Below are 26580 nucleotides of genomic sequence, written 5' to 3'. Positions count from 1 at the left end.
CTGCAACCAGGATGTTCAGGGCACCCAGGAAGCTGACCACAAGAAGGAGACCTTTTGTCCACTCTAGAATTTGTGCTGCCCCTGAAGGGTGTGGCTCACAGGGTCCCAGGGCAAGTCAGTGCAGTGCTGCCCATCTAGGCCTGGAAGGGATGTGGGCCCGTCATGGGTGGTGAGCAGAATTTGAGAAAGCTGAATTCCAAATGACACTAGCATGTCAGGCTGTCTCCTGAGAGCACCAGTGGGCCTGGCTGGGTTTAAGGGAGTGGTGAGGGCTGTCTCCACTCCCCTGAGATCAAGAGATGGTGTTTGCCAGGCGCAGTGGCTCACACCTGTAATTCCAGCACTTTGGGAGGCAGAGGCGGGTGGATCACAAGGTCAGGAGATCGAGACCATCCTGGCCAACACGGTGAAACCCCGTCTCTACTAAAAATACAAAAAATTAGCTGGGCGTGGTGCTGGGCACCTGTAGTTCCAGCTACGCAGGAGGCTGAGGCAGGAGAATGGTGTGAACCCGGGAGGCGGAGCTTGCAGTGAGCCGAGATTGCACCACTGCACTCCAGCCTGGGCGACAGAGCGAGACTCCGTCTCAAAACAAACAAACAAACAAACAAACAACAAGAGACGGTGTTATTTCAGGAGATGCACGGCCCATGCTGCCCACTAGGACATGGGGAGAGAGAAAGAGAGAGAGAGAGAGAGTTAGTTCTCAGTGGTCTTCTCTCGACGTCTCCCACTCTGAGGTTCTGTCCCCAAGAGGCCAGTGAGACTGAATGCCTCCTCCCGCCTTTGGATGTCCCTGAGCACCCAGCTTAGAACAGTCATTCTTAGGCCCTTACAGAGAGATGTCACCAAACAGAGGCTCCCATATATTAGCCCTTTTCCAAGGGAGACGTTGAGATGCAGAGGGTCCCTGGGGTGTGACCCTGCAAAGGGGTAGCCACTAGAAGAGCGACAGCATCTGTGGTTTCCCCCATGGGTGCTGTTCTCGGGCCCCACAGGGAAGAGGGCCTGGCTCCTGTCATGAGAGAATCTCAATTCCTCATGCCTCCCTCCTTCAGTAGATAGAAAATGCCCAGTGTTTGCAATGGGTTACACGAGCGGGACTCATTCCCTTCTGACACCTCAACGGGGCCTGGGCGGGCTGAGAGGGAGGGAGCCCTGGATAGTCCTGAGGGAGAAGGAGGGAGACATGTTAAAGGGGGACCCTCGCTCTGCATAACCCAGGTATGAAGTGCAGCGTGTGAGGCCCCCTGAAGACACACTCAACTCCCATCTGCCTGTGAGGAGGAGCCACAATGGGGAGGGGACCCGGGTCCTCCCTCCTACCTGTCATCACCAAGGGCAGGGATCACTCCACTTGGGCCAGTCATTCCATCGGTGATTCACACATGGGCACAGCCCTGCAGCGTGTGAGTTCATGGATTCACAGAAGAAGTCAGCGTAGTCACCGGAGGTCTGCGCATCTTGTGTATCCAAGGGTTGAGAGACTCCCACCTTGTGCAGGTGGTGGACATCAGCCCTCGGAGACCCCTGACACCAGGTGGTCACTGGGTGAGCATGGAGCCTGCTCAGCCACCAGGAAGGTTAAGGAGGACTCTGAACAGGAAGCTGAGCGGGAGGTCCTAGGGGTGCCTTTTCCCTCAGTTCCCTCAGCTGTCACCCCAAGACCCCTCCAGACTGGTCTCCAACAGCCCAAATCCCTTGTGCCTCTGGTCTCTGCCCGAAACTATCCAGGTTGGTCCAGCGGGTTGAACAAGGAAGGCTGGGAGGACGCACCTGCCTGTGCTGGTCCCATGGGCCCCAGCGCAGCCTTGGAGGAGAGGGCCCTGTGAGAGCTCACCTCCCACCCACACATAGAAGCTTCTCCAGGCCTGGCCTGGGCCCCTGAGAGCCGGCGGTACAGATGGAGCTGAGCACATTCTCTCCTTCCCCAGGGGTCAACCTCCCCTCAGTCTCCTGAGGCCCTGGGGTCTCCCAAGGGACCATCACCTGGGAGTGGAGAAGGAACTCCACCCCTCCTCTTTCCCCAAACCTCCCCAAGGCAGAGAAGGGCAGAGAGGGTCAAGATTGCAGTGCTGTCTCCCTAGTCCCAAAGATACATATGAATTATAAAGACGGCAGAGCCCAGCCGGACAGGTGGATGCACATGTGCTATGAAGCAGCAGCCTCTGTCTGGGGTAATACTCAAGGTGTGTGGCCTCATGCCAAGGAAATCAAGGACACAGACACACATGGAGTGAGGTTAACAGCAGAGTTTTAATAGGCAAAAGAGGCCGGGTACGGTGGCTCACTCCTGTAATCTCAGCACTTCAGAGGGCCGAGGTGGGTGGATCACCTGAGATCAGGAGTTCGAGACCAGCCTGGCCAACGTGGTGAAACCCTGTCTCTACTAAAAATACAAAATTAACCGGGCTTGGTGGCACATGCCTGTAATCCCAGCTACTCAGGAGGCTGAGGCAGGAGATTTGCTTGAACCTGGGAGGCCGAGTTTGCAGTGAGCCAAGATCGCGCCACTGCACTCCAGCCTGGGCAACGAACAGCAAAACTCTGTCTCAAAAAAAAAAGCAAAAGAAAAAGAGAATCTCTCTCCCTCCTGCAGAGAGAAAGGGGTTCCTGAGTGGGTCTTCTGGCCCCCCATAGAGTGCAGTTTCAAAGACAGACTTGAGGAGGTGGTGTCTGATTTACACAGGGCCCAAAGACTGGTTGGACCAAGTGTGACATTTACATAGTGCATGAAGAAGCTGGCCACCCCCCCCAATCTTTTTTTTTTTTTTGAGACGGAGTCTCGCTCTGTCACTCAGGCTGGAGTGCAGTGGCACGATCTTGGCTCACTGCAAGCTCTGCCTCCCGGGTTCACGCCATTCTCCTGCCTCAGCCTCCCGAGTAGCTGGGACTACAGGCGCCCGCCACCACGCCCGGCTAAATTTTTTTTTTTCTTTTTTATTTTGTATTTTTAGTAGAGACAGGGTTTCACCGAGTTAGCCAGGATGGTTTAGATCTCCTGACCTCGTGATCCGCCCGTCTCGGCCTCCCAAAGTGCTGGGATTACAGGAATGAGCCACCGCACCCGGCCCACCCTAATCTTTTTATTATGCAAATAGGTTTTCTACTTGGCCGGCCATGCAGTCTGCTCCCTCCTGCACACGTGGCTGGCAAGGAAAAGGGAACATGGAGCCGCCATGTTGGACATGCCTGGTCCCAGGTACCCTTTTCCTATTGGCACAGGTACTGTCACTCACCCGTGCAAGCTTCCAGCTGGCTTGTCTACATCTGCAGCTTGATTTTACAGGCTGCTCTTTGTTAGAAATAATAAGATCCAAAAAATGATCTCAGCACTTTGGGAGGCCAAGGTGGGTGGATCACTTGAGGTCAGGAGTTCCAGACCAACCTGGCCAACATGGTGAAACCCCATCTCTACCAAAAATACAAAAATTAGCTAGGCGTGGTGGCGCATGCCTGTAATCCCAGCTACTTGGGAGGCTGAGGCGGGAGAATTGCTTGAACCCAGGATGCAGAGGTTGCAGTGAGCAGAGATTGGGCCACTGCATTCCAGACAGGGCAACAGAGTGAGACCCTGCCTCAAAAAAAAAAATTTCAGTCTTCATAACCTCATGAGCCAATTCATTATAAAATTGTGTGTGTGTGCATGCGTGTGTGTGTGTGCATTCTGTAAGCTCTCAAGTTCTCTTTTTCTGGAGAATCTAGAATAATACAAGTGGAAAAGACATTTTCCCTGGACTTGTGGTGCTCAGACTAATAAAGACAAACCTTGCAATTATTCAGATAACACATAATTCCGCTATGGTTCTGTTGCATTGTAGAGAAGGAGAGAATCAAGGGACAATGAGACTCAATAGCAGGTGAACATGAAACAACCAGAGTCATCACAGTAGCGTGACCTTCTGGAGAACAGGAGGCCAAGTCCTGAGTATTGGAAGCTACTAGAGAGGCAAGGGTGGGTGCCCTCGACCAGGAATTGCGTGAGCTGTCCTCAGAGCTGAGAGTAATCCAGAGAACGCAGGGAGCTGGTCACTTGGGGTCTTGTGTAGCTTGCAAGTATACTTGGATTTCACCTTGACGGCAGTGGGTAAATTTTAAGCAAATGAATGTATGAGTAGATTTCTGTTTTAAGAAAACTAATGGCCAGGCGAGACGGCTCACGCCTATAATCCCAGCAATTTGGGAGGCCGCGGCTGGCAGATCACCTGCGGTCAGGAGTTTGAGACCAGCCTGGCCAACATGGTGAAACCCCGTGTCTACTGAACATACAAAAATTAGCTGGGTGTAGTGGCACACGCCTGTAATTCCAGCTACTTGGGAGGCTGAGGCAGGAGAATCGATTGAACCTGGGAGGTGGAGGTTGCGGTGAGCCAAGATTACACCACTGTAATCCAACCTGAGCAACAAGAGTGAAACTCTTTCTCAAAAAATAAAGAGAAGAAAGAAAACCACCACTATATAGGGCATGGATGGTAGAAGGACTGTGTTGATAATTAGCAGTGATAAAACTCCAGCATTCATCTGACCTCTAGGTAGTGTGCCAATCAGTACTCTGAATGGTTAATGTGGATTTCTTATGCAACTCTTCCATTCTCTTCCTTTTTTTTTTTCTTTTGCTCTGTCACCCAGGCTGGAGTACAGTGGCACGATCTTGGCTCACTGCAACCTCTGCCTCCCAGGTTCAAGCAATTCTCCTGCCTCAGCCTCCCGAGTAGCTGGGATTACAGGCACCCGCCACCATGCCTGGCTAATTTTTGTATTTTTTAGTAGAGACGGGGTTTCACCATCTTGGCCAGGCTGGTCTACGAACTCCCGACCTTGTGATCCATCCGCCTCGGCCTCCCAAAGTGCTGGGATTACAAGTGTGAGCCACCGTGCCCGGCCTCATGCAACACTTTCTTAAACCCTAAGTCATAAATGCAGTTGAATGGGATGAGGCAGGAAGACTTCCTTTTCTTTTCCATAGTTAGGAGTTTGGAAAGGCATTTTCTAGGTTTAAATTTTCTCGGGGAGGCCGGGCGTGGTGGCTCACGCCTGCAATCCCAGAACTTTGGGAGGCCAAGGCGAGTGGATCACGAGATCAGGAGATCGAGACCATCCTGGCTAACACGGTGCAACCCCGTCTCTACTAAAAATACAAAAAATTAGCCGGGCGTGGTGGCGGGCACCTGTAGTCCCAGCTACTCGGGAGGCTAAAGGCAGGAGAATGGCGTGAACCTGGGAGGCAGGGCTTGCAGTGAGCCGAGATCACGCCACTGCACTCCAGCCTGGGCGATAGAATGAGACTCTGTCTCAAAAAAAATAATTAAAAAATTAAAACATTAAAAAAATAAAAATTTTCTCAGGGAGGTGACTATGAGAAGGCAGAAATATGTTAATATCTCAAGGCGTCTGTCTGGGCTGTGGTGGGTGGGAAGAAGGCGGAAGTGGTTTCTTGTGATGAATTTGCTCTGTAGGGAGGAGCCATGTTTTTTGGCGCTGGAGATATTAACTTAGTCCTGGTCATCAACAACGTGAACGTCAGGCAGAGATACTTGTGTCTTACTTGGAGGAAGCTTCAGACCCGGAGAAGGATTTTGACCAGGGAAGAGTCAGCTGCAGATAAGGTTGGGGCTGTGAGAATAACAGGTGTCAGCCTGGGGTGAGGGCTTGGAGAAGAGGACCAGGAGGAGGCTGATGTGATGGCACAGACAGGCTGTCTAAAGTCTCCAGTGAGCTTGCACCGTGGGAGTGGACTCGGGGACGTGGGTGAGGAGGGCTCAAGGGTACAACTGCTTGGATTTGTTCACTGTATGTGAAACAAAAGTGAGTGAGTAACTAGGGTCTGTTTCACTCTCTGCCTTGGTTTACTGGAGGACCCAATGGTGTCATCCCAGGATGAATGACCCCGGGGGAGGAACCAGCCGAGGGAGATATTTATAAGGCTGTTCACGGACTGCAGAGGAAGCGCTACCTCCCTCCTGGCCCTGCTGTCTGGTTTTGTTTAGCACTTTCTTCCCTCCGACTTTCTTATTTCTATAAGTAGCAGCACCAGAAGGCGATCACGTCTGCTGCAGAGATGTGAATGGAGCTGGAGGTCATTATCCTTAGTAAACAAACACAGGAACAGAAAACCAAATACCACATGTCCTCACTTATAAGTGGGAACTGCATCAAATCTCCAAGTCATCTACAATCTCTTCTTCCCCTGTCCATAACTCTTCATTTGATACGGTGAATTCTGTCTCCATGCTTTGGACCAAAGCACTCACTGGAAGAAATTCCCAAGCTTCAGTTTAAGGCATGAGGGTTCATACTTACTGTCAGTTGACCTTTAGCAGGTGACATCCTCCTCTGCCCCGTCCATTTTCCTTGTTGTAGGAAGACGGTAATTAACTCTCCCGTCAAGTTTTGTTTTTTTTTTTTGAGACGGAGTCTCGCTCTGTCACCCAGGCTGGAGTGCAGTGGCACGATCTCGGCTCACTGCAACCTCCACCTCCTGGGTTCAAGCCATTCTCCTGCCTCAGCCTCCCGAGTAGCTTGGACTACAGGTGCCCACCGCCACGCCTGGCTAATTTTTTGTATTTTTAGTAGAGACGGGGTTTCACTGTGTTAACCAGAATCGTCTTGATCTCGACCTCGTGATCCGCCCGCCTCGGCCTCCCAAGCAATTATATCTTTTTTTGTTCATTTTCTCGTAGAGCTAAAATTCCCAAACATAAAATTAGCCATAAAATGTTTTAAAGTGTACAATTGGGGAGAGGGGGGAGGGGTAGCATTAGGAGATATACCTAATGCTAAATGACGAGTTAATGGGTGAAGCACACCAACATGGCACATGGATACATATGTAATAAACCTGCACATTGTGCACATGTACCCTAAAACTTAAAGTATAATAATAATAATAAAAAAAAGAGTGTACAATTCAGTGGCATCAGGACATCCACGATGTTGAGAAAACACCACATGTATCTCTTTCCTTTTTTTTTTTTTTTACTTTTAAATTCAGGGGTACAAATGCAGGCTTGTTACACAGGTAAACTTATGTCATGGGAGTGTATTGTACAGATTATTTCTTCATCCAGGTATTAAACCTAGTATCCATTAGTTGTTTTTCTTGATCTTCTCCCCGCTCCCACCTTCCACCCTCCAATAGGCCCCAGTGTGTGTTGCTCACCTCCATGTGTCCATGCGTTATCATTTAGCTCCCACTCAGAAGTGAGAACATGTGGTATTTGGGTTTCTGTGCCTGTGTTTGTTTACTAAGGATAATGACCTCCAGCTGCATCCACGTCTCTGCAAAAGACTCGATCGCATTATTTTTTATGTATCTCCAGCTGAGCTTGTACTTCGGGATGAACCAGGGGACATGGGTGAGGAAGGCTAAGGAATGTTCTCTACCGTGTCTAAACATGGCAGAGAAGGTCAAGGGGAAACGTGTCACATGAGAAGCAGGACCAAACATGAAGAGGAGCCTTCCTTTGTGACAACCTGCTCTCCTGGGAACTAATGCATTTCTGTTAAGAACTAACGCAGGCTCGTGAAAGTGAACGCTCACTTACTACTCTGAGGGACGCTAGGCCATTCATGAGGGATCTGCTCCCATGATCCAAAACATGTCATCATGGCCGGGCGCGGGGGCTCACGCCTGTAATCTCAGCACTTTGGGAGGCCGAGGTGGGCGGATCACGAAGTGAGGAGATCGAGACCATCCTGGCCAACACGGTGAAACCACTTCTCTACTAAAAAAAATACAAAAAATTAGCCAGGCATGGTGGTGGACACCTGTAGCCCCAGCTACTTGGGAGGCTGAGGCAGGAGAATGGCATGAACCCAGGGGGTGGAGCTTGCAGTGAGCCGAGATCGTGCCACCGCACTCCAGCCTGGGTGACACAGCAAGACTCTGTCTCGAAAAAAAAAGTTAAACCCAAAGAAGCTGAGAGACAATGGTGGTTATCAGGGGCTGGATGAGAGAAATGAGGAGATGTTGGTGAAGGGGCAGAAAGTTTCAGTTTTCCAAGATGAATAAATTCTAAAGATCTGATATATACCACAGTGACCACAGGTGACAGATGCTGTGCCGTGTACTTGAAATTTGCCAACAAAGGAGTCCCTTAGTGTTCTCGCCACACACAAACACACAGCTGGTAACTGTGTGGGGTGATGCTTATGTCAATTATCTTGACTATGGTGATTATTTCGCTGCGTATGCATATAGCAAATCACTAAACTGTATATCATAGAAATATACATTAAAAAACAGTACCCAGTGCAGACAAACAAAATGTGTCTATTGCTTAGGTGAGACATGGACTCCCATTATTGAACACAGTAACAGATAAAAGCAGTATATTAAGGGGGTACCACCTCTTGTACTATTTTTATTATTTTACATCAATTAGGATGCCTTGGTTGAAGACTGACTAGAAGTAGAGATCGCATTAAATGTTTTTTTGGTGAACATTTTACTGGAAATGGATCTAAGCTTTACCATTAAATACGATGTTTTCTATTAGTTATTGCTAGAGATCTTTTCCCATGTTTATAATGTTCCCTTCCATTTCTAATTTAAGACTTTAAAACCATACATGGAAAGTGCTGTTTATGTTAATATTAAGGAAATACTTTCTTCTTGTCCTTAATGGGTCATCCCCTACAGACCCTAGCCTTGCCCTCACTCCATCTAACTCACCCTGGGTCACTTTCCCCCAGGCCCCTGCAGTATTAAAGAACACCCTTTTTATTATTACCGTGGTTATAATTAGTAGCACATGGAAATTGCTCAAAAATAAGACCAACGTGCCTGAATCTATCATTTTTTAAATTCAATACACCTCTAGTAAATACAAGCAAGAGGGCAAAATATAAAAATAATAAGCATGGATGCGTATCTTGGCAATCACAAAATTAACATTTTTAAGCTCTGGATGTGATCCAGTTCCATAATTGTTATATAAATCACTAAACAGAAAAAATAATTTTTATCAATATGAGTTTTAAAAATACATAAATACTAGGTAAAACGGTAATTTAAGTATTTTTTTAAACAATAATTATTTTTTTTTTCTAGAGACAGTGTTATATATACAATTGTAATAAGAATGTCTCAGGCCGGGCGCGGTGGCTCACGCCTGTAATCCCAGCACTTTGGGGGGCTGAGATGGGCGGATCACGAGGTCAGGAGATGGAGACCATCCTAGTAAACACGGTGAAACACCGTCTCTACTAAAAATACAAAAAGTTAGTCAGGCGTGGTGGTGGGCGCCTGTAATCCCAGCTACTCGGGAGGCTGAGGCAGGAGAATCGCTTGTAGTCAGAAGGTGCAGGTTGCAGTGAGCCGAGATCGCACCACTGGACTCCACCCTGGGCAACAGAGGGAGACTCCATCTCAATAAATAATTAATATAATATAATATAATATAATATAATATAATGTAATGTAATAAGTTAAATTAAATTAAATTAAGTTACATTAAAAAAAAAAGTCAAATGAGACACTCTTGCCCCCTAGTGGATCTCAGGGTACTTTTCTGTTTTACTCTCAGTACGGACAGCACTACTGACCATAAAAGTGGGGTGGAGACACCAGCAGGTCCCAGCCCACAGCTGACTTGGGGCTCCCCTGATGTGTGAGTGTGTTCATGTGGGTACATGTGTGCATATGTGCGTTCCTGTGTGCACATGCATACATGGGTACGTACAGGTAGGTGGGGTCAGCTGTCTCCCTTCACCCAGCCACACCTCCCTTCGGACATCCCCCCCATTCATCTCTGATACACACACTCTGTCAGACATCAGATACACCAAACTGAAGACCTAATATGACCTCATGCAGGGGAAAGAATGTGTTCATAGAGCCTGGGTAGCGATGGATGTCTACTTAACTTGACTGTGGCGATGATGACACAATGTATACCTCTATCAAATGATCACTTTGCATATCATATAAATCTGGAATATATGTAATCATTGTCAATTAGATACTTTTTTTTCCAATAAAGAGAAAAAGAAGTATTGACACCTCTGTTGTAGCTGTTTTCTTCACTCAGCTTTGAGCAACGGTGGAGACAGAGATGGGGTACAAGTGTTCTTTGGACTCCAGGACCCGAGACAGGGCTGTGGGATGTAGGTCTTTAGAAATATTTTTTGATGTGCCAAGTAAAGCATGATTCAGAGAAGTGGGCTCAGCTCTCAGCTGCATAACTACGGCCCAGTCTCAAGGTCAGCAGGTGGACACCAGGAAGGGGCCACAGCACGGGCTGTCCTCTGTGTAAGAGCCCAGTGGTCCAGCTGAGCATACGTCACCTCCTGGGGTGCCCTGCAGCAGGGGCCTGGGGGAAAGTGACCCAGGGTGAGTTAGACGGAGTGAGCGCAAGGCTAGGGTCTGTAGGGGATGACCCATTAAGGACAAGAAGAAAGTATTTCCTTAATATTAACATAAACAGCACTTTCCATGTATGGTTTTAAAGTCTGAAATTAGAAATGGAAGGAAACATTATAAACATGGGAAAAGATCTCTAGCAATAACTAATAGAAAACATCGTATTTAATGGTAAAGCTTAGATCCATTTCCAGTAAAATGTTCACCAAAAAAACATTTAATGTGATCTCTACTTCCAGTCAGTCTTCAGCCAAGGCATCCTAATTGATTAAATATCAGAAAAAATAAATAAAAATAAGATGTATGAGAGTTGAAGAGAAAAAAAAGTACTTTTTATTATTTGCAGGCAATGTGATTCCCTAACTAGAAAATTCAGTTTTTCAGGATATCTGGGAAAATGAAAACAAACAACCAAAAGATCAGTATGATTTGCGTTGAGCAGAAGTAGCCAATTAGAAAATGTAATGGAAAAATAAAACGTGCCATGCAACTTCGCACCAACACCAAAAAACAAAACAAAACAAAACCTTCAATAAACCATACGTGGAATAAATACATTCCAGACCTTTATGTTTCCCAGTACTTTGGGAGGCCAAGGCAGGAGGATTGCTTGAGCCCAGGAGTTCGAGACCAGCCTGGGCAACACAGCAAACCTCCACCTCTTAAAAAAAAAAAAAAAAAAAGCCAGGCACGGTGGTGAGTACCTGTAGTCCCCACTACTCAGGAGGCCGAGGTGGGAGGATTGCTCGAACCTGGGAGGCAGAGGTTGCGGTGAGCAGAGATTGCCTCACTGCACTGCAGTCTGGGCAACAGAGGAAGAAAAGAAAGAAAGAAAAGGAAGGGAGGGAGGGAGGGAGGGAGGAGGAAGGAAGGAAGGAAGGAAGGAAGGAAGGAAGGAAGGAAGGAAGGAAGGAAGGGGAAAGAGAGAGAGAGAGAGAGAAAGAAAGAAAGCAGGCAGGCAGGCAGGCAGGCGGGCTGGTGGGCGGGCAAAGACTCCCAGGTTAAAGTCATTCTCCTGACTCAGCCTCCTGAGCAGCTGGAACTACAGGCATGAAGCTACCATGCCCGGCTAATCTTTGTATTTTTAGTAGAGACAGGGTTTCACCATGTTGGCCAGGCTGGTCTTGGACTCCTGACTTCAGGTGATCTGCTCGCCTTGGCCTCCCAAAGTGCTGGGATTACAGGCATGAGCCACCATGCCTGGCCTAAACCTTTAAAAGTGGATACTTGTGTGTGAGAGAGAAACCACGCAGAAGAGATTAAATAAAACTAGACGGATATAATTGTGTCTTGTTTCTTGTTTTGGTTTAGAAATATAAGTGTATTTTCTTGAATAGGTATGATGCAAAAATATTTTTAAATATAACTCATAAACTTAAAGATAAAACCTAAAGAAAAAGAAAATGGGGTAAAACAGGTGGGAGGGGAAGCAGGAAAGGCAGGCACACTCCGTGTAACTATGATTGAAAGAAAATCTGTATATAAGTGGACCTGCACAGTTCAAACCTGTGGAGTTCAGAGCTCCACTGTCTATTATTGCAAATGATTGTAAGTGCTGTTATAGAAACATTCAAAGACCAGAAAAGGACCACAATGGCTGACCACACATAGCCAGGGAGAGCTTCTCCCACCGAGAGACCAGACCATCAAGAAGACCAGAACGCCCTGGGCAGATCTTCTGGAAGAGGGCGTTGAGGGTGGATGGAGGGAGGACGCAGATCCTGCGGGTGGATGGAGGGAGGACGCAGATCCTGAGGGTGGATGGAGGGAGGACGCAGATCCTGAGGGTGGATGGAGGGAGAACACCACGCTCGGCTAATTTTTGTCTTTTTAGTAGAGACGGGGTTTCAACATGTTGGCCAGGCTGGTCTCAAACTCCTGACCTCGTGATCCGCCTGCCTCAGCCTCCCAAAGTGCTGGGATTACAGGCGTGAGCCACCGCGCCCGGCCCAAAGTGATTTTTATGGAGGTACAATTTAGGACTAAATGAGGCACATTTTACTTCTTGGAACAGCAACAGGAAAATTCCCATCCTGCAGCTCTTACAACTTAGATCTTAGCAATCGGAACAGAACAGGTTTTCACTGCTGAAGGACTGAGCAGAACAACGGTTTTAGGAAGCTTTAGCTCTAAATCCCAGTGGATGTGGAGCAGGTGCAGAGCTCTGGGGACTCTCAAAGCACATTCAAATCTGGTTAAGTGTCAGAATTGCATTTAGGCATCAACACATTTATATTCCTTGATTATTCCTCCTCCCTAAGCCTTAAACATGTAGTCATCTTTTATCAAAAAGATATTTTATTTGTTTAAATGGAAGATATAGTTTACTTTCTTCATACAGATGCCAGAAATTTTCTATAAACATAAAATCGTGGGTGCAATCAAGTGCATACCGCATCCCAGATCCTATAAGAAAGGAGATTAAGGTGTAGAATTTTGTACTCATCACAGAAAGTCTTCCGAGACTAACTGGCATCACTAACCGAAATACAACATGCTATCACCACAACGATTTTTAAATGTCTTAAGCAGTAGTTTCCATTGGAAGCCGGTGTGTAAGCAGGAGCCAAGAGTGAAACACGCTCTCACTCCTCTTCCCAGCAAGAGAGCAAAGACTGTGAGGTTTGGTGTCTTCATCCGGAGAGAGTGTTTTAAATGGGGCTATGAGAGAGAGGTAGACAAGAGGTGTCAGGCAGCCCTGGACACCCTCAGAAAATATCCCTTCTTCATGAATTTATTTTCTATGTTCAGTTTTACACTAAAAGGTAAAAAAAAAAAAAAAAAGAAAGAAAAAAAAGTCCACCCTATAGTTTGTATGACAAACATTCTCACTTGTTCATGCTGTGTTCAACGTCAAGCCCATTTTCTTGCCTCTGCTACAAAATCCCACCGCTGTGGTCCTTGTACCTACAGTGATGGTTCTGAATAAAGCCCTTCTTATTTGGCTTTGATAAAGGTCACTGGGTAATCTTTCTCTCAACACTTTGCCCAGCTGGCCCAGGGCTCCAAGAAAGGGAAGGCCAGACCCCTGGCCTCTGCCCTGGTTCCTCACAGGGACATCTGTGAGTATCTAAGCCTGCTCCATCTGGCCCAGGTGAGGCTGCTCCTCCCTTTCACGCTGGGCCCCACTGCAGCCTCCTGGTGTTCACCGCCAGGACACACCCCAGGGGAATTGGGGTGGGGTCATAAGCACAGGGTAGGCCCTCCCTCTCTGCCTGGCCACACTGCACTGCCAGGTGAGTTAAACATGGCTCCTCCCCCAGGTGGTGCTTGGGGGTCCATGCAGCAGGAGGGACATCTGTGCACAGCAATGTCCGCAGACCTCATCACCCTGAGTTCTGGCCCCTGCATTGGGCAGGCTGGCAAGTCAAGAGAAAAAACAAGCCCTTGCATCTAATTTTCTGTCTTCTCTCTGGGCCCTTCCTCTTTCCACTAATACATCAAGAAATAAGTGTGGTATTTTTGCTTAATTTCCCCTAAACTATATCTGTCCTGCTTTCCACTGTGACCTCACTGCCTGAACTTTCTGGACTTCCTTACACTGGAGCAGACATGGGCATCTGCTCAGCTCTCCTGTGCTCTGCAAGGGACAGAAAAATTCACACATCCTCTGCTATGTCCAGACTGTCCACCTTCTGCTAAGGAGTTCATTTACCCACCCGTCAACCTCAGAGTCAAACAAACAAGATGTTATGGGAGAAAACACCCGGCTGATGGTTGAAAAACAACCAGAGAAGAAAGACAGAGATGCAGAAAAAGAGACAGAGACGGCTGGGCGCAGTGGCTCATGCCTGTAATCCCAGGACTTTGGGGGGCTGAGGCGGGTGGATCACCTGAGGTTGGGAGTTCGAGACCAGCCTGACCAACATGGAGAAACCCCGTCTCTAACAAAAATACAAAAAATTAGCTGGGTGTGGTGGTGCACGCCTGTAATCCCAGCTACTCGGGAGGCTGAAGCAGGAGAATCGCTTGAACCCGGGAGGCAGAAGTTGCAGTGAGCCAAGATTGTGCCGTTGCACTCCAGCCTGGGCAACAAGAGCGAAACTCCATCTCAAAAAAAAAAAAGAGAGAGAGAGAGACAGAGACACACAGTGAGAGAGAAAGACAGAAAGAGAGACAGGGACAGAGATAGACAGAGCAGGGAGAATGTGTCCCACGTGAAGAACAGGGAAAATCAGTCATGATGTTCACACAAGAAAGCAAAGATACAGAGTACAGCACTGGGAAGCAGATCCCAGGAGGAAATTAAACCTGAGCACAAATAGAAAATTAAAGCTCAGTACAAATTAAAATTGGGTAGGCCAGCCAGGAATCCACCCTCTTTGAACCAGGACAGAAACCTCCCAGCAGACCGAGCTGCAGCCCAACCGGGGTTCATGATGTGGAGTCAGGAGCCTCCCCCGGGTCTGAAGCCCATGTCTCTGAGACTTGGCCGACCTTGGACAGGTTACTTCATGTCTCGGTCCATAGTTTCTGTTTTTAGAAATGAGGAAAATAATAGAGCACGCTGTGGAGGGTTTGTAGGAGAATTTAATGTGTCCATGTTTGCCTAGAACTAAATTAGCAACTGCCCCATAGAAAGAGCTGACTGAGTTTTTGCTGAGTTCTTAAAAATCTTTCTTTTCTTTCTTTTGTTTTTGACGGAGTCTCGCTCTTTCACCCAGGCTGGAGTGCAGTGGTGTGATCTCAGCTCACTGCAAGCTCTGCCTCCCGGGTTCACGCCATTCTCCTGCCTCAGCCTCTCCGAGTAGCTGGGACCACAGGCGCCCGCCACCATGCCCGGCTAATTTTTTGTATTTTTAGTAGAGACGGGGTTTCACCGCGTTAGCCAGGATGGTCTCGATCTCCTGACCTCGTGATCCGCCCACCTCAGCCTCCCAAAGTACTGGGATTACAGGTGTGAGCCACTGCGCCTGGCCTGTTTTTGTTTTTTAAAGACACAGATTAACCCAAATGAGATTCTGTCGCCTCCTAGTGGTGCATAGGGTAATTTTCTATGTCAATCAGTACACCTGACCGTACAGGTAGGGTGGATACTCGTATATGCCTCAACCAACAGCAGTCTCAGTGATTCCTTGGATTTCCTGGGGCGTGTGAGTGTGTGTGTGTGTATGCATGTGTGTGACAGCATGCATTCCTGTGCATGTATGTGCAGATGTGGACCTGTAGGGTCAGCTCTCTGCCTTCACCCAGCCACACCTACCTCATTCATTCCTGACACACGTGATTGTCAGAAAACACTGACAGCAATGTGAAGTCCTAAGATGAGCAAGTTCAGAATATCTAATGTATCGTATCCATGGGGATGGGTGCGCTGATGAATCTGATTGTGACTATCACTGCACAATGTATGCGTGTAACAAATTATCACATTTTACGCCTTGAATATGTACAATCCTGGTCAATTAAATTTTAAAAAGAAAACGCTGACACCTCTTTTGTAGGTCGTGTTTCCCTCACTCAGCTTTGAACAACTGTGAAGGCAGAGAGTGGGTCTGAGAGACCTATGCACCCAGGACCAGGCCTGGGGCTGCCAGATGCGAGGCCTTCAAAATTATTTATTGGTGCATGGAGTAAAGCATAACCCAGAGAACTGGGCTTGGCTCTCAGCTGTGTGTGTATAGCGCAGTCTCAAAGCTAGCTCTTGACTTCTAGGAAGGTCTTTAGGGTCTGCAGGGCAGATAATTACAGCAAAGTCTCTGAGGTCACTGGAGGTTCACAGCAGACACCTGGGACAAGCTTGGAGGTGGCATCACTGCTCAGGAAATCTGCTGATTGGCTGTAGCTGGGCCTCTAGAACAGGAGGGTGACTATAGCTGGGTCTCTGGAAACAGTCAGGTGAATAAAGCTGGGTCTCTAGAAACAGCCAGGGAACTGTAGATGGGTCTCTGGAAATAACTGAGAAACAGTCTGTCCAAGGAACTGCTCAATTGTAGAAGGGACCACCTGGCTAAGGAACCTTCTGGATGCTGGTTAGAAATCTCCAGTCTCCAGCTCTTGTCTCCAGGACAGCTGCCTGGCTGGCTTTCCAGACGAGGATGAGCCCAAGGGGAAGCCTTCCACATGGCTGCTTCAGGCTTTTCCTAGAGTGACTTTCTATCCGCAGGTGCAGAGGCCAGGTGCTCAGTGTCTGGCAATGGCTGCATACATGCTGGACTCAGCCATGGGCTCTGTGGACTGTGGGGGCACAGCCTGGGCTGTCCTCCGTGTGAGGGCCCAATGGTCCAGCTGAGCATACGTCACCTCCTGCGAACTCCCTGCAGCCGGGGCCTGGGAGAGAGAGACCCAAGGTGAGGGAGTGCCTGGTGGAGGGTGAGGTGAGGGGCTGTGGGGATGGAGGGCTGTGGCGGCCATCTCCACGGGCCCTGAGGACCCTCTCCTGAAATTGCATCCATGTGAAGAGCCCTCCCACAGGGTATTGGGGTTGGTTTAGGTGACAGTGAACAAGGCAGAAGGGAAGACTCCTGACTTCCAAGCCGAGCCAAAAGACATCGTGTTTCTGTCCCCTCCCCGCCACCCATCCTTGGATCCCTCCCTCTGGGGGAAGCCGGCGGTGTGGAGAGGCCCCTGTGAGAGGAACAGAGGTTTCCTGCCCACAGCCGGGGGAGTGAGCGTCTTGGACGTGGATCCTCCAGCCCACGGGAGCCTTCAGATGCACACAGCCCTGGGTGACCTCTCGACAGCGACCTCTCGACGGCGACCTCAGGACAGGCCGTGAGCTGGAACCGCCCAGCTGAGCCACTCCTGAATTCCCAACCCTAGGAACTGAGATTTTTTTTTAAGCTGCTAAATTTGGGGTACTTTAATAACCAGTAGGAAGGCTCACCGAGGTGTCCGTCTCTCTGTCCTTCTCAGGACGTCCATTGACTGTGGCCTCGTCTTGGGGAGAAAATACATGGTCAGTTTTCTGGGGAGGATGTCACAAGGCAAATCTGCCTGAGACCCCCCCAGCTTCCGATGACATCCTGCACCCAATCTATAATACAACCTTCTAGAATGTTCCCAAAGATTCTTCCCACCGCCCCCCACATTGCAACTGGATTGGCACCAAGTGCCCACTTCCCCATCCCAGGCGTGTCCCTCCTTCTCCCCCTTTACCTGCTGTCCTCTCTAGCACATCAACAGTCAGGTGGGGCCTGAGAGGAAAAATAAAAGTGAACCTCAGGGGCAGCCTGGCGGCCGAGGACTGGGTGGAGGTCCAGGAGTCATTCCCAGGGGCCTCACCTCTGCTGTGGCTTCTGCTCCTCGTCCTTGCTTCTGGGGGGCCCTGAGGACAGTCGGGGTGTGAATTAAGGAGACCTTCTTCCTAGCCTCTCCTGACAGCTTCCCAGGTCACTCCACCCTGCCCCTGAGACCTACCCTGCTTTATCTGATTCTGGCGATGGAGGAAGAAGAGGACCAGGAGGAGGAGACAGAGGAGGAAGACCACTGAGACCCCGATGAGAATATAGAGATGCTCAGCTTTCAGGCCTTGGGAAGCAGGTGCATCTAAGAAAGACAGAAACAGATTTTCAGCAGTGTGCATTTATTGAGCACCTACTGTATACCACACACGTCGTGTGCGTGTCATAGACTTACTAATATATAAAATCTCTCAGGTAAACAATAGTCCTGCAGCACAGGGATCGTTATCCCCTTCTTCCACCACGGGGGTCCTGAGTGCTGCAGTGTCCCCTCTGCACAGGGACACAGCCGGGGCCACTGGCAGAAGCTGGCTGCACTGTCTGCATCTCGAGGGCTCAGTGACCCCATGTGCCTGATGCCATCCCTACTGGACGGTGCAGATACAGCGCGTTTCCTGGGCATGAAGCTGTGGTAGACATGGCTGCTCTCTGCCCTCTGCGGATCTAGGCAGAGACCAACCACCCGCAAGAAGAGGAAGGGAGACCTTCCCTCCCTGACCTCCTTCTGGGTTCCCACCAGAGGGCAAGAATCCCCATGTCTGATTTTATCTGCCCTCGCGGCAACCCTCTGACGGGGATGTAACGCGCCCTCCTGTGGGAAGAATCCAAGTCCCGATGTGCTCCTGTTTCCTGAAGCCCTGCAGCTAGCGGGCGAGTGTGTGCGGCACCGCCCAGGCTCCCTGCGCAGCGCATTGCACGTCCGCCCGTCATCTCCTCCAACATTCACCCTCCTCTGCACAGTGCACGCCACTACCCAATTCCCAGGTGGCTAAATGGGGTCCTGTGGGGCTCCCCCAAACCCAGGGTCCGAGCCAAGCATCCCTTTTCCAGGAACAGCGTCCCTCCCCTCTGCCGCTGCCGAGGCAGCATCTTCAATATCCTTCAAGAAAGGCAGACATTCTGTCTTGGAGTGTCCTTCCCTCATGCCACGGTCCAAGGTCCAGGACACCACCCGTTATTCTACACCATGACTTCCTGGGCTTGGTCTTCATAACATTTGCCACCATTTAAAATTACATATGTATTACATATGTGCAATATTATACTTTTTATATTATTTATAGTTATACGTATCATGTATTATGCACATGTATAATATGTAACAAATATATATTTTAATTATGTAATCTTGACACATACATATAATTTAATGTATATGTTAATTGTATATGATTTATAACTTATATGTTACATATATTCACTATAATAATGTATAATTTATATTAGATATAAGCCTATAATTAAATATAAAATATTTTTTCTACTATAGTTATACATAATGTAAACATAATAGATAACATATTTACATTAATACCTATATTTATTTATTAAGTATAACACTTGAAATTTATTATACTACATATTGTAAATATAATATCTTTCATATAATATATAATATACATTATAGTCATATGTAGTTATACATTAACATATTTTATTATGTAATTATCTTCCTTATATACGTAATATATGATGTAAACATATTTAATATAATTTAAATTATAGATCTGAAATCTACATTGCAAATCATATGTTTTTATCTGTACATGCATGTATTGGAATCAGTGCATTTCTATTGCTTATTCGAATTATTTCTCCCCATTGAAGTTCACAAGACGGAAGGCCATTTCTCCTCATTCATGGTGCATCAAACCCAGAGGCTTCAGTGCCCGGCACAGTCCCTGTGAGGACAAAATACTTCCTCAGTATTAATAGGAGCATCCCTCCTTTGGGGTTTTCTAATCAGCACTGATGGCAGCGCCGTGTGTACCTGAACTCACGTCTGCCCTAAACGATTCTACCAGGACAGCTCTTTTATTGCGTCTGTTTCACATGAGGAATTTGGGACACAGGAGGTTTGGGTGAGTCACCGTCAGGCACAGAGCCAGGAAGTGGCAGAACCACCGGGATTTGAACCATGAACCCAGCAATCTGGCTGCAGGAGGGTCTGTCCTCGCCACCTTTACATGTCACTGCATGAAGATGAGAGAGGAGAGAGAGAAGGAGAAGACGAGAGGGAGAGAAACAGAGGCAAGATATTCCCGCAGACGGAAGGCTGATAAAAACCAGACACTGGACTTGAACCAGGTCTGCGGGACTCAGGGGCATGTCCCGCTGTGCCCCGGCAGCCCAGGAGCCTCTGAGGGGGTCCGGATGGAGCACGGCATCGCTCCTCCCACCTCCCCATGTGGCTTCAGCCCCTGCTCCCACCTGCCTGAGCTCACAGCCCGAGCCTCACAGGCAGTCACTGGGTCTAGGTCCAAGGACGACTACTCTGGTGATGGAAACCCAGGTGGGGAAGGGTCCGCGGATGGCTTATGACCCCGTGTCCTCCCCTGGGAGGTTCTGGTCACAGATCACAGGGAGAGATGGACAACTCGAGACCCAGGGACTTGGGGCAGCTTCACTCCCATCACACAGAGTCCAGGGCAGAGCCAGATGGAAGGGAAGCCTCATGGCTTCATCCTGCTCACCGTTCACAGCTACATCTCCTCCCTGTGGCGCCCTCCTCCTCTTAGGGGACCTCACTCCACTGTTCAGGCTTCCCCCGGAGACCACAGAGCCAATAGGAGCATCCCCGTCCCTCTCCGCGTGTCCCAGGTTGGAAGGTGAGTTCTAAGTCCCTCCATCAGGTGCAGAGCGGGGTGAAAGGTGAGGCCACGCCCACAAGGGGGCAGCCTGGAGCTCGGTCAAGCCCGGAAGTCTGGGGTGGGCCTGCCCGGGTGGGCGGCCCCTGCCCCTTCATAGCCTTGTGCCTTTAAGCAAGAAACTTTATGTTTTGCATATTAGAGAGGAGGAGGAGTTAAAGGATCAGACTAGTGCCTCCCCCATTAAGTGGCGCTGGCATTAAGTGCATTCCACAGTTCCTGGCATGGAATGAGACTGCAATCACCATACCACTGTTGCTATGGTCTCTATGAGCATTAGCGACCTCCCAGAGCTGAGCGGGTGACAGTCCCTTCCCGTGGCCTCCCTAGACCTTGATTCCAAGCCCAGGGCAGAGGGCTGGACCCGGAGCCGCATCCGCAGCACAAATCCCCCCGTAATCCCTCCAGCTGAGGACCCTGCTAACCTGGAGCTGCATCCGCAGCACAGATCCCCCTGTAATCCCTTCCGGCTGAGGACCCTGCTAACCCGGAGCTGCATGCCCAGCACAGATCCCCTGTAATCCCTCCGCTGAGGACCCTGCTAACCCGGAGCTGCATCCGCAGCACAGATCCCCCTGTAATCCCTTCCGGCTGAGGACCCTGCTAACCCGGAGCTGCATGCCCAGCACAGATCCCCTGTAATCCCTTCCGGCTGAGGACCCTGCTAACCCGGAGCTGCATGCCCAGCACAGATCCCCCTGTAATCCCCTTCAGCTGAGGACCCTGCTACCGACCAGCTGAGCCGAGCTCTGTGTCGGGGGAGTCCGTATCTCCAGAGGTTTCTGTAAACAGGGGCAGGAGAAGGATTTAGAACCCGTCCCAACCAACCTGCCCTCCTCCACCCTGAGCCCCCATCCAAAGGCCGCATGGCCGTCACGCAATCCCAGACAATGTCCCGAGACTCCTGAGAAAACGGGGCAGGGGACAGGAGGCACTGCTTGCCCCATTCTCCCTGGGGCTGGTCACTCCCTCTGCTCCTCCCACCACAAGCTCTGCTTGACCTCAGGGGACCGTTGAGGTCCTGGGGGGACATGAAGGTGGATGGAGCCTCTCCAGTGGACTTTGACTCCAGGACATCTCGGGCTGAGCACACACAGGGGTGCGTGTGGTCACAAACCAAAGGCTTTCCCAAAGCACTGTCCCGCCCTGGTCAGGGACCAGGATGGCCCCTGTGTTCTGCCCAGTGGGAGACGAACCACACCAGGAGAAGCACATTGCCTGGGGCAGATTCTGGCTCAGAGGAAAGGAATAACAAGTGGGACCATCCATCCTGTGTGGAAAGACACTCAACCCCTTGTAGGGGGGTTGCCCCCAATCTCTGGGAACCTCCTCCCCACCCAGCCAAGCAGAGCCAGCTCTGAGCCCACCGGATGCTGGGGCTGAGTGTCCAGGCCATCCGTGGCGTCCAGAGGAGACCAGGGCTCCAGGGACCTAAGCAGGTGTGAGGCCGAGGGAACCTGTGTGCAGAGGGAGAGGGGGAGGGGAGGTCTTGGGGTTCAGGAGGAGGGCAAGGGTGGCCACAGAGAGAGGACAGCAGCTGGGACAGGGTCCAGGGACCTGGGGACAAGCTCGAGGGTCGAGCTGAGACTGGGGCAGGGCCCAGGTGACGTCCTCACCTTTCACCTGCAGCTCCAGGAAGTCACTGTGCCCAGACCATCTGGAGGACTTCAGATAGAGGCAGAAATAACGCCCAGCACTGTCTTCACTTACTGAGTCAACGTGGAATCTGGCCTCTGACTCAGATGGACTAGCTTGAGACACATTATTGGTATCACTGTACTTGGATCTACTCTCCGTCTCCAGGCGGAATGTCTGAACCCCAGCTGGGCCCCGGCACACGAAAGTCACATGGCTTCCCAGGGGGATCACAGTGCCTGGCTCGGCCAAGATGGAGGGTCTGGGCAGGGCCCCTAGGAGGGAAGCAGAGAAGGATCTCAGCGTCCACGGTAGGAAGTCACCACGCCACACACATCATTTTAGCATCACACTTCAGGGTTTTTGGCAATTTTATAGAGTTATGCAGCCACGACCACAGCCCAACCTTAGAACATTCCCACGCCTCCTGCACCTTCTACGTGCATATGATCCTCATCGCTGCAGAGTTCTTTTCCCAGTTGACAGTAAGGACCCTGAGACTTGCTCACAATTTGGGTCTTGCTCAGGGTCACGTGGGAAGTGTCGGAGCAGCCTGGGGCCCTTCATGTCTGCTGCAGAGCCCAGGGCCACTTTCCAGAGGGACGGAGGGTGGGAGGGAGGCACAGGATGGGGATGACAGGGTCATTCGTGAAGGACAAGGGACAGGGAAGCGAGGGCTCTGGAGATGGCTCGTGCTGGGGCCTGAAGGGCACTGGCCGGTCCCCGGGTGGGACTGAGTGTGGCACGAGGGTTCCCAGGCTCCTGTGTGGGTCCGATGGGGCGAGGGTGAAGCCCCCCAGCCCTGATCTGCTCACAGCGGATGCCCAGCCCGTGACAGGTCCCCGCTGCTAATGCAGGTCTCTGTGGAGACACCACCTCTGGGTTTTCCTTATAGTTTCTACTTTCTTCTCAGCCTAATTTGCATTTCCTTGTTATTAAAGCTCTTGAAAAACCCCATTTATCTCAACTGGGCTTGGGGTGGAGGAGGAAGGGCGGGTTTGAAGCCCTGAAACAGGAAGGTTGTGTCAAAATTAGCAAAATCCCTGAGCAGGGCAGAGAGCTGGCAGGGCTTCAATTCACTCATCGCGACTTCAATCATTCCTTATTATTGACAAATTAAAACTGCATATGTTTAAGGTGCACAACGTGATATTTTGATATGGGTATACACTGTGGAATCGCTGAATCAAGCTAATTAATATAACCTCACTTTGCCTAGTTAATGGTTGTGGTGAGAACATTTAAAATCTGCCCTCTTAGCCATTTTCAAGCATACGATACATTGTGATTAACTCTAGTCATCATGTTGCACAATCCTGAACTTACTCTTCCTGTCTAGACGAAATTTTCTATCCTTTGACCAGCATCTCCCCAAACCCGCCCATTTGTTCATTTTTCTTTCTTTTAACCGTATCTCAGTTACTTATCAATCTATTTAAAGACGTTTCTCATGGGCTGCTAATTTCACAAATGTGAGAAACACACACAGGATGTCTGCCCTTTGGAGGTGGACATCCAGAAGGGAGGACAGATATTGATCGAAGAATTGTCCAAATCTGCAGCTGTGAACTGACAGAGTCTTGCTCTGTCGGCCAGGCTGGAGTGCAGTGGCATGATCTCAGCTCACTGCAACCTCCGCCTCCCAGGTTCAAGCAATTCTCCTGCCTCAGCCTCCTAAGTAGCTGGGATTACAGGTGCACACCACCATGCCCAGCTAATTTTTGTATTTTTAGTAGAGATGGGGTTTCCCCCATGTTGGCCAGGCTGGTCTCAAACTCCCGACCTCAAGTGATCCGCCCCCCTCGGCCTCCCGAAATGCTGGGATTACAGACGTGAGCCACTGCGCCCAGCCTCATTGGTGATTTTTAAAATGAATTATTTTTTTCAAAATCAGCATGTGAGAAGGCCCACCATATTGAGCGGCATATGGAGTGTTTGAGAAAGTGAAAGAACCTGGAGGAATGTAGAGATGGGTGAGCCCAAGGTCACAGGGACAGGATGTGGCTGGGAAAATGGGCATGTCCAGACCAAAGAGAGGTGCACGGGTCTGATTCTATCTGAAGATAAACAGGGGAAGGGCTCTAAGAAAAAAAAAAAAAAAAAAAGATTTCATCTTACAATGAGATGTTAAATGAAAATTTTTGAATACAGTTTAAAAACTGTGGAAGGTACAATGGTCATGGTTGTCCTTTTGCAAATCACAAGTCCCTGGGGTCAGGAAGGGAGCAGGCAGCAGTGGCATGGACAGGCTGAGGCCGGCCTCGGGGAGCCATGGAGGGGACAGGGGCCGTCACCTGGGGGTGACGCAGGAAAAGTTGATGAACAGAGAGGGAAAGGTGAGAAAAATTTAGAGTGAAATCACCAGGACTGGGTGACATGATGCATCTAGGAGAGAAGAGGATGAGTGTTCAGAGCCTGCCCTTTGTGACTGTCATGTTCCCTGCCAAGAAGCTGCCGAGTGAAGTGTGGGCTCGTCTGGGGAAAAGAGCCGGGCTCAGCCTTGGTCGTGTTGGGTTTGAATTCTCATTGTGGAAATAGGTGTGTGGAGGTGACACCTGCACTCCCAGGGTGACCGCAGCGCTACTCACAGCCGCCAAGACCTGGAAATAACCTGAGTTATATAACCACCACCAAATGAATGGATGAGGAGAATGTGGTGTGTATATGCAATGGAATATTATTCAGCCCTAAAAAAGGAAGGACATTCTGTCATTCGCAACAACATGGATGAACCAGAGGACGTTATGCTAAGTGAAATAAGCTGCAACAACATGGATGAACCAGAGGACGTTATGCTAAGTGAAATAAGCTGGGCACAGAAAGACAATTACTGCATGATCTCACTTATCTGTGGAATCTGAAAAAAGTTGATTACAGGGAAGTAGGGAGTAGAATGGTGGTTACTGGAGGCTGCAGGTGCGGGGCATGGGAGAGACACTGATCAAATGATACAAAGTTTCAACTAGCCAGGAGGAGTGAATTTTTCAGATCTGTGGCACAGCAGAATGACAATAGTTCATAATAATTTATTGTGTATTTCAAAATTGCTAAAAGGAGATTTAAAATATTCTCATCACAATAAAATAAGTATGTGATGGGGCTGATATGTTAATCAGCTTTATTTAATCTTTCCACAATGTGTACATACGTCATAATATCACACTGTACCCCGCAAACTACAATTATTTGTCAATTAAAAATAAAATTTTTGAAAATAAGAAAAGCAAAATATGACAGGTGGAGGATGCGAGAGAGAACTGGGTGAGGGTTATGCATTTTACATTTGGAAGAGTTTGCAATCTAGGGTATATTTAAAGGGATCCCTCCGGGCCCTCTAAGAATCGACATCACTCCCACCCAGAACTGCCCTTGGGGTGACAGAGGGGACTGGGAAGACGGGACGAAGATGTGACTCACCCTCCCGCGTGTTGATCGTCTGGGCCAGGCAGAGCACTGGAAGAGAAGGTCCAGTGAGAAAAATGCCCACCACCCAGTCCCCTTACAGGGCTGCTAACAAAAGGGGGCTCGATGCAGCTGGGGGGCATTCAGCATTTCATAACGACCAAGCCAACCCTCCTCGACAGCACTAGCTCAGTGTAATCCTTCTTGCTGCAAAATGGTTTCAAGATAAATCCCAAAGTCTCCTCTTCCAAAAAGGCTCCTGCCCCCCAGTCCTTCTTGAGGCTGACCTCATCCCCACACTCAGGACCCTGTTTTTAGGACAAGGTCGTCTCTGATCAGACTTAGGCCCGGGGAGAGCAGCAGGGCAGTCTTGGGAGGAGGAGGACACTTTCCCCCCCAGAATCTTCTGGACTAGAGTCAGGCTTGAGCAGGGAACTTTCCAGACCCCCTGACCCCCTTTCCAGCCTCCCCGCTGCCTCCAGGACTCACCTAGGCCCAGGAGGGCGGTGGGGTGGGGAGACATGGCCCCGGTCCCAGCAGTCCGGCCTGGCCTGGGGTGCACCAGTGCAAGCAGAGAACTCTGCAGCAGACACAAGCGGACAGGATGTGCTGGCGAGGGGCCCCCTGCCTATGGGGCTTCCACAGCAACTGCCTCACACAAGAGGAAGAGCTTTCTGTCCTGTTCTTTCTACCCTTCCCACTAGTGAGACGAGAGGGAGGGCCTTGGTTTCTGAAAAATGTCGCTTACCCTAAATGTCGCTTAGAGTCAGATGACCCTAAACTAGTTACCCGATGTGTCAGCCTCTTTCTAAATCTATGAGACAAGGGAGAATAAAGGCCGGGCAACCAACTGACTTGGACGCCAGCCCAACTCCACACGTTAATGACCACTGCTCTTGGGCAAGATGTTACAAAACTAGAAGCTGACATTTCCTTTATCACAAATGGGAGCCATAGAAATCCTTCCCCAAATTTTTAATATTGTGATCTTTGCTAAAATCCCAACAAGGTATTTAACACATTAAAAATATCCTATAATGCATATTATTTTTTTAAGGAGACAGTATTGGTGAGGATGTGGAGAAATTGGATCCCTTGCATACTTCAGTGGGAATTAAGAATTGGGCAA

At 49.4% G+C, this 26580-nt stretch overlaps 1 protein-coding gene across 3 annotated transcripts; it reads right to left on the bottom strand.

The window, feature by feature from the left end:
* Positions 1-15752: 15752 nt before the first annotated feature.
* On the bottom strand, positions 15753-26189 carry LAIR1 (leukocyte associated immunoglobulin like receptor 1). 3 transcript variants are annotated; one of them, XM_030819676.1, is made up of 9 exons: positions 25941-26189; positions 25467-25502; positions 22031-22324; positions 21149-21196; positions 17723-17851; positions 17588-17630; positions 17462-17499; positions 17190-17242; positions 15753-16633 (listed from the first exon to the last, which is right to left on the bottom strand). In XM_030819676.1, the coding sequence occupies exons 1-9, from the start codon at positions 25972-25974 to the stop codon at positions 16487-16489; spliced, it is 822 nt and encodes a 273-aa protein (XP_030675536.1). In that variant the 5' UTR covers positions 25975-26189; the 3' UTR covers positions 15753-16486. The 3 variants fall into 3 exon arrangements, with proteins under 3 accessions (XP_030675536.1, XP_030675537.1, XP_030675539.1); XM_030819677.1 differs by lacking the exon at positions 21149-21196; XM_030819679.1 differs by lacking the exons at positions 15753-16633; positions 17190-17242; positions 17462-17499; ... (1 more) ...; positions 17723-17851; positions 21149-21196 and adding an exon at positions 19236-19448.
* Positions 26190-26580: the final 391 nt, after the last annotated feature.

The sequence above is a fragment of the Nomascus leucogenys genome, chromosome 10 (assembly GCF_006542625.1).
Source record: "Nomascus leucogenys isolate Asia chromosome 10, Asia_NLE_v1, whole genome shotgun sequence".
Classification (NCBI taxonomy): Eukaryota; Metazoa; Chordata; class Mammalia; order Primates; family Hylobatidae; genus Nomascus; species Nomascus leucogenys.
Note: the sequence above shows the minus strand (reverse complement) of the source record. Positions and strands in the feature narration are given on the sequence as shown.

Bases quoted from the DNA above. Each gene is read 5' to 3' on its own strand.
- LAIR1 (XM_030819676.1), bottom strand. From the start codon at position 25,974: ATGTCTCCCCACCCCACCGCCCTCCTGGGCCTAG. The intron at 21,197-22,030 runs GTGAGGACGTCA...CCCTGTTTACAG, and splicing joins CCTGGAGCTGCAGGTGAAAG to AAACCTCTGGAGATACGGAC. The intron at 17,852-21,148 runs GTCGGTAGCAGG...TGTCTTTCTTAG, and splicing joins CACAGAGCTCGGCTCAGCTG to ATGCACCTGCTTCCCAAGGC.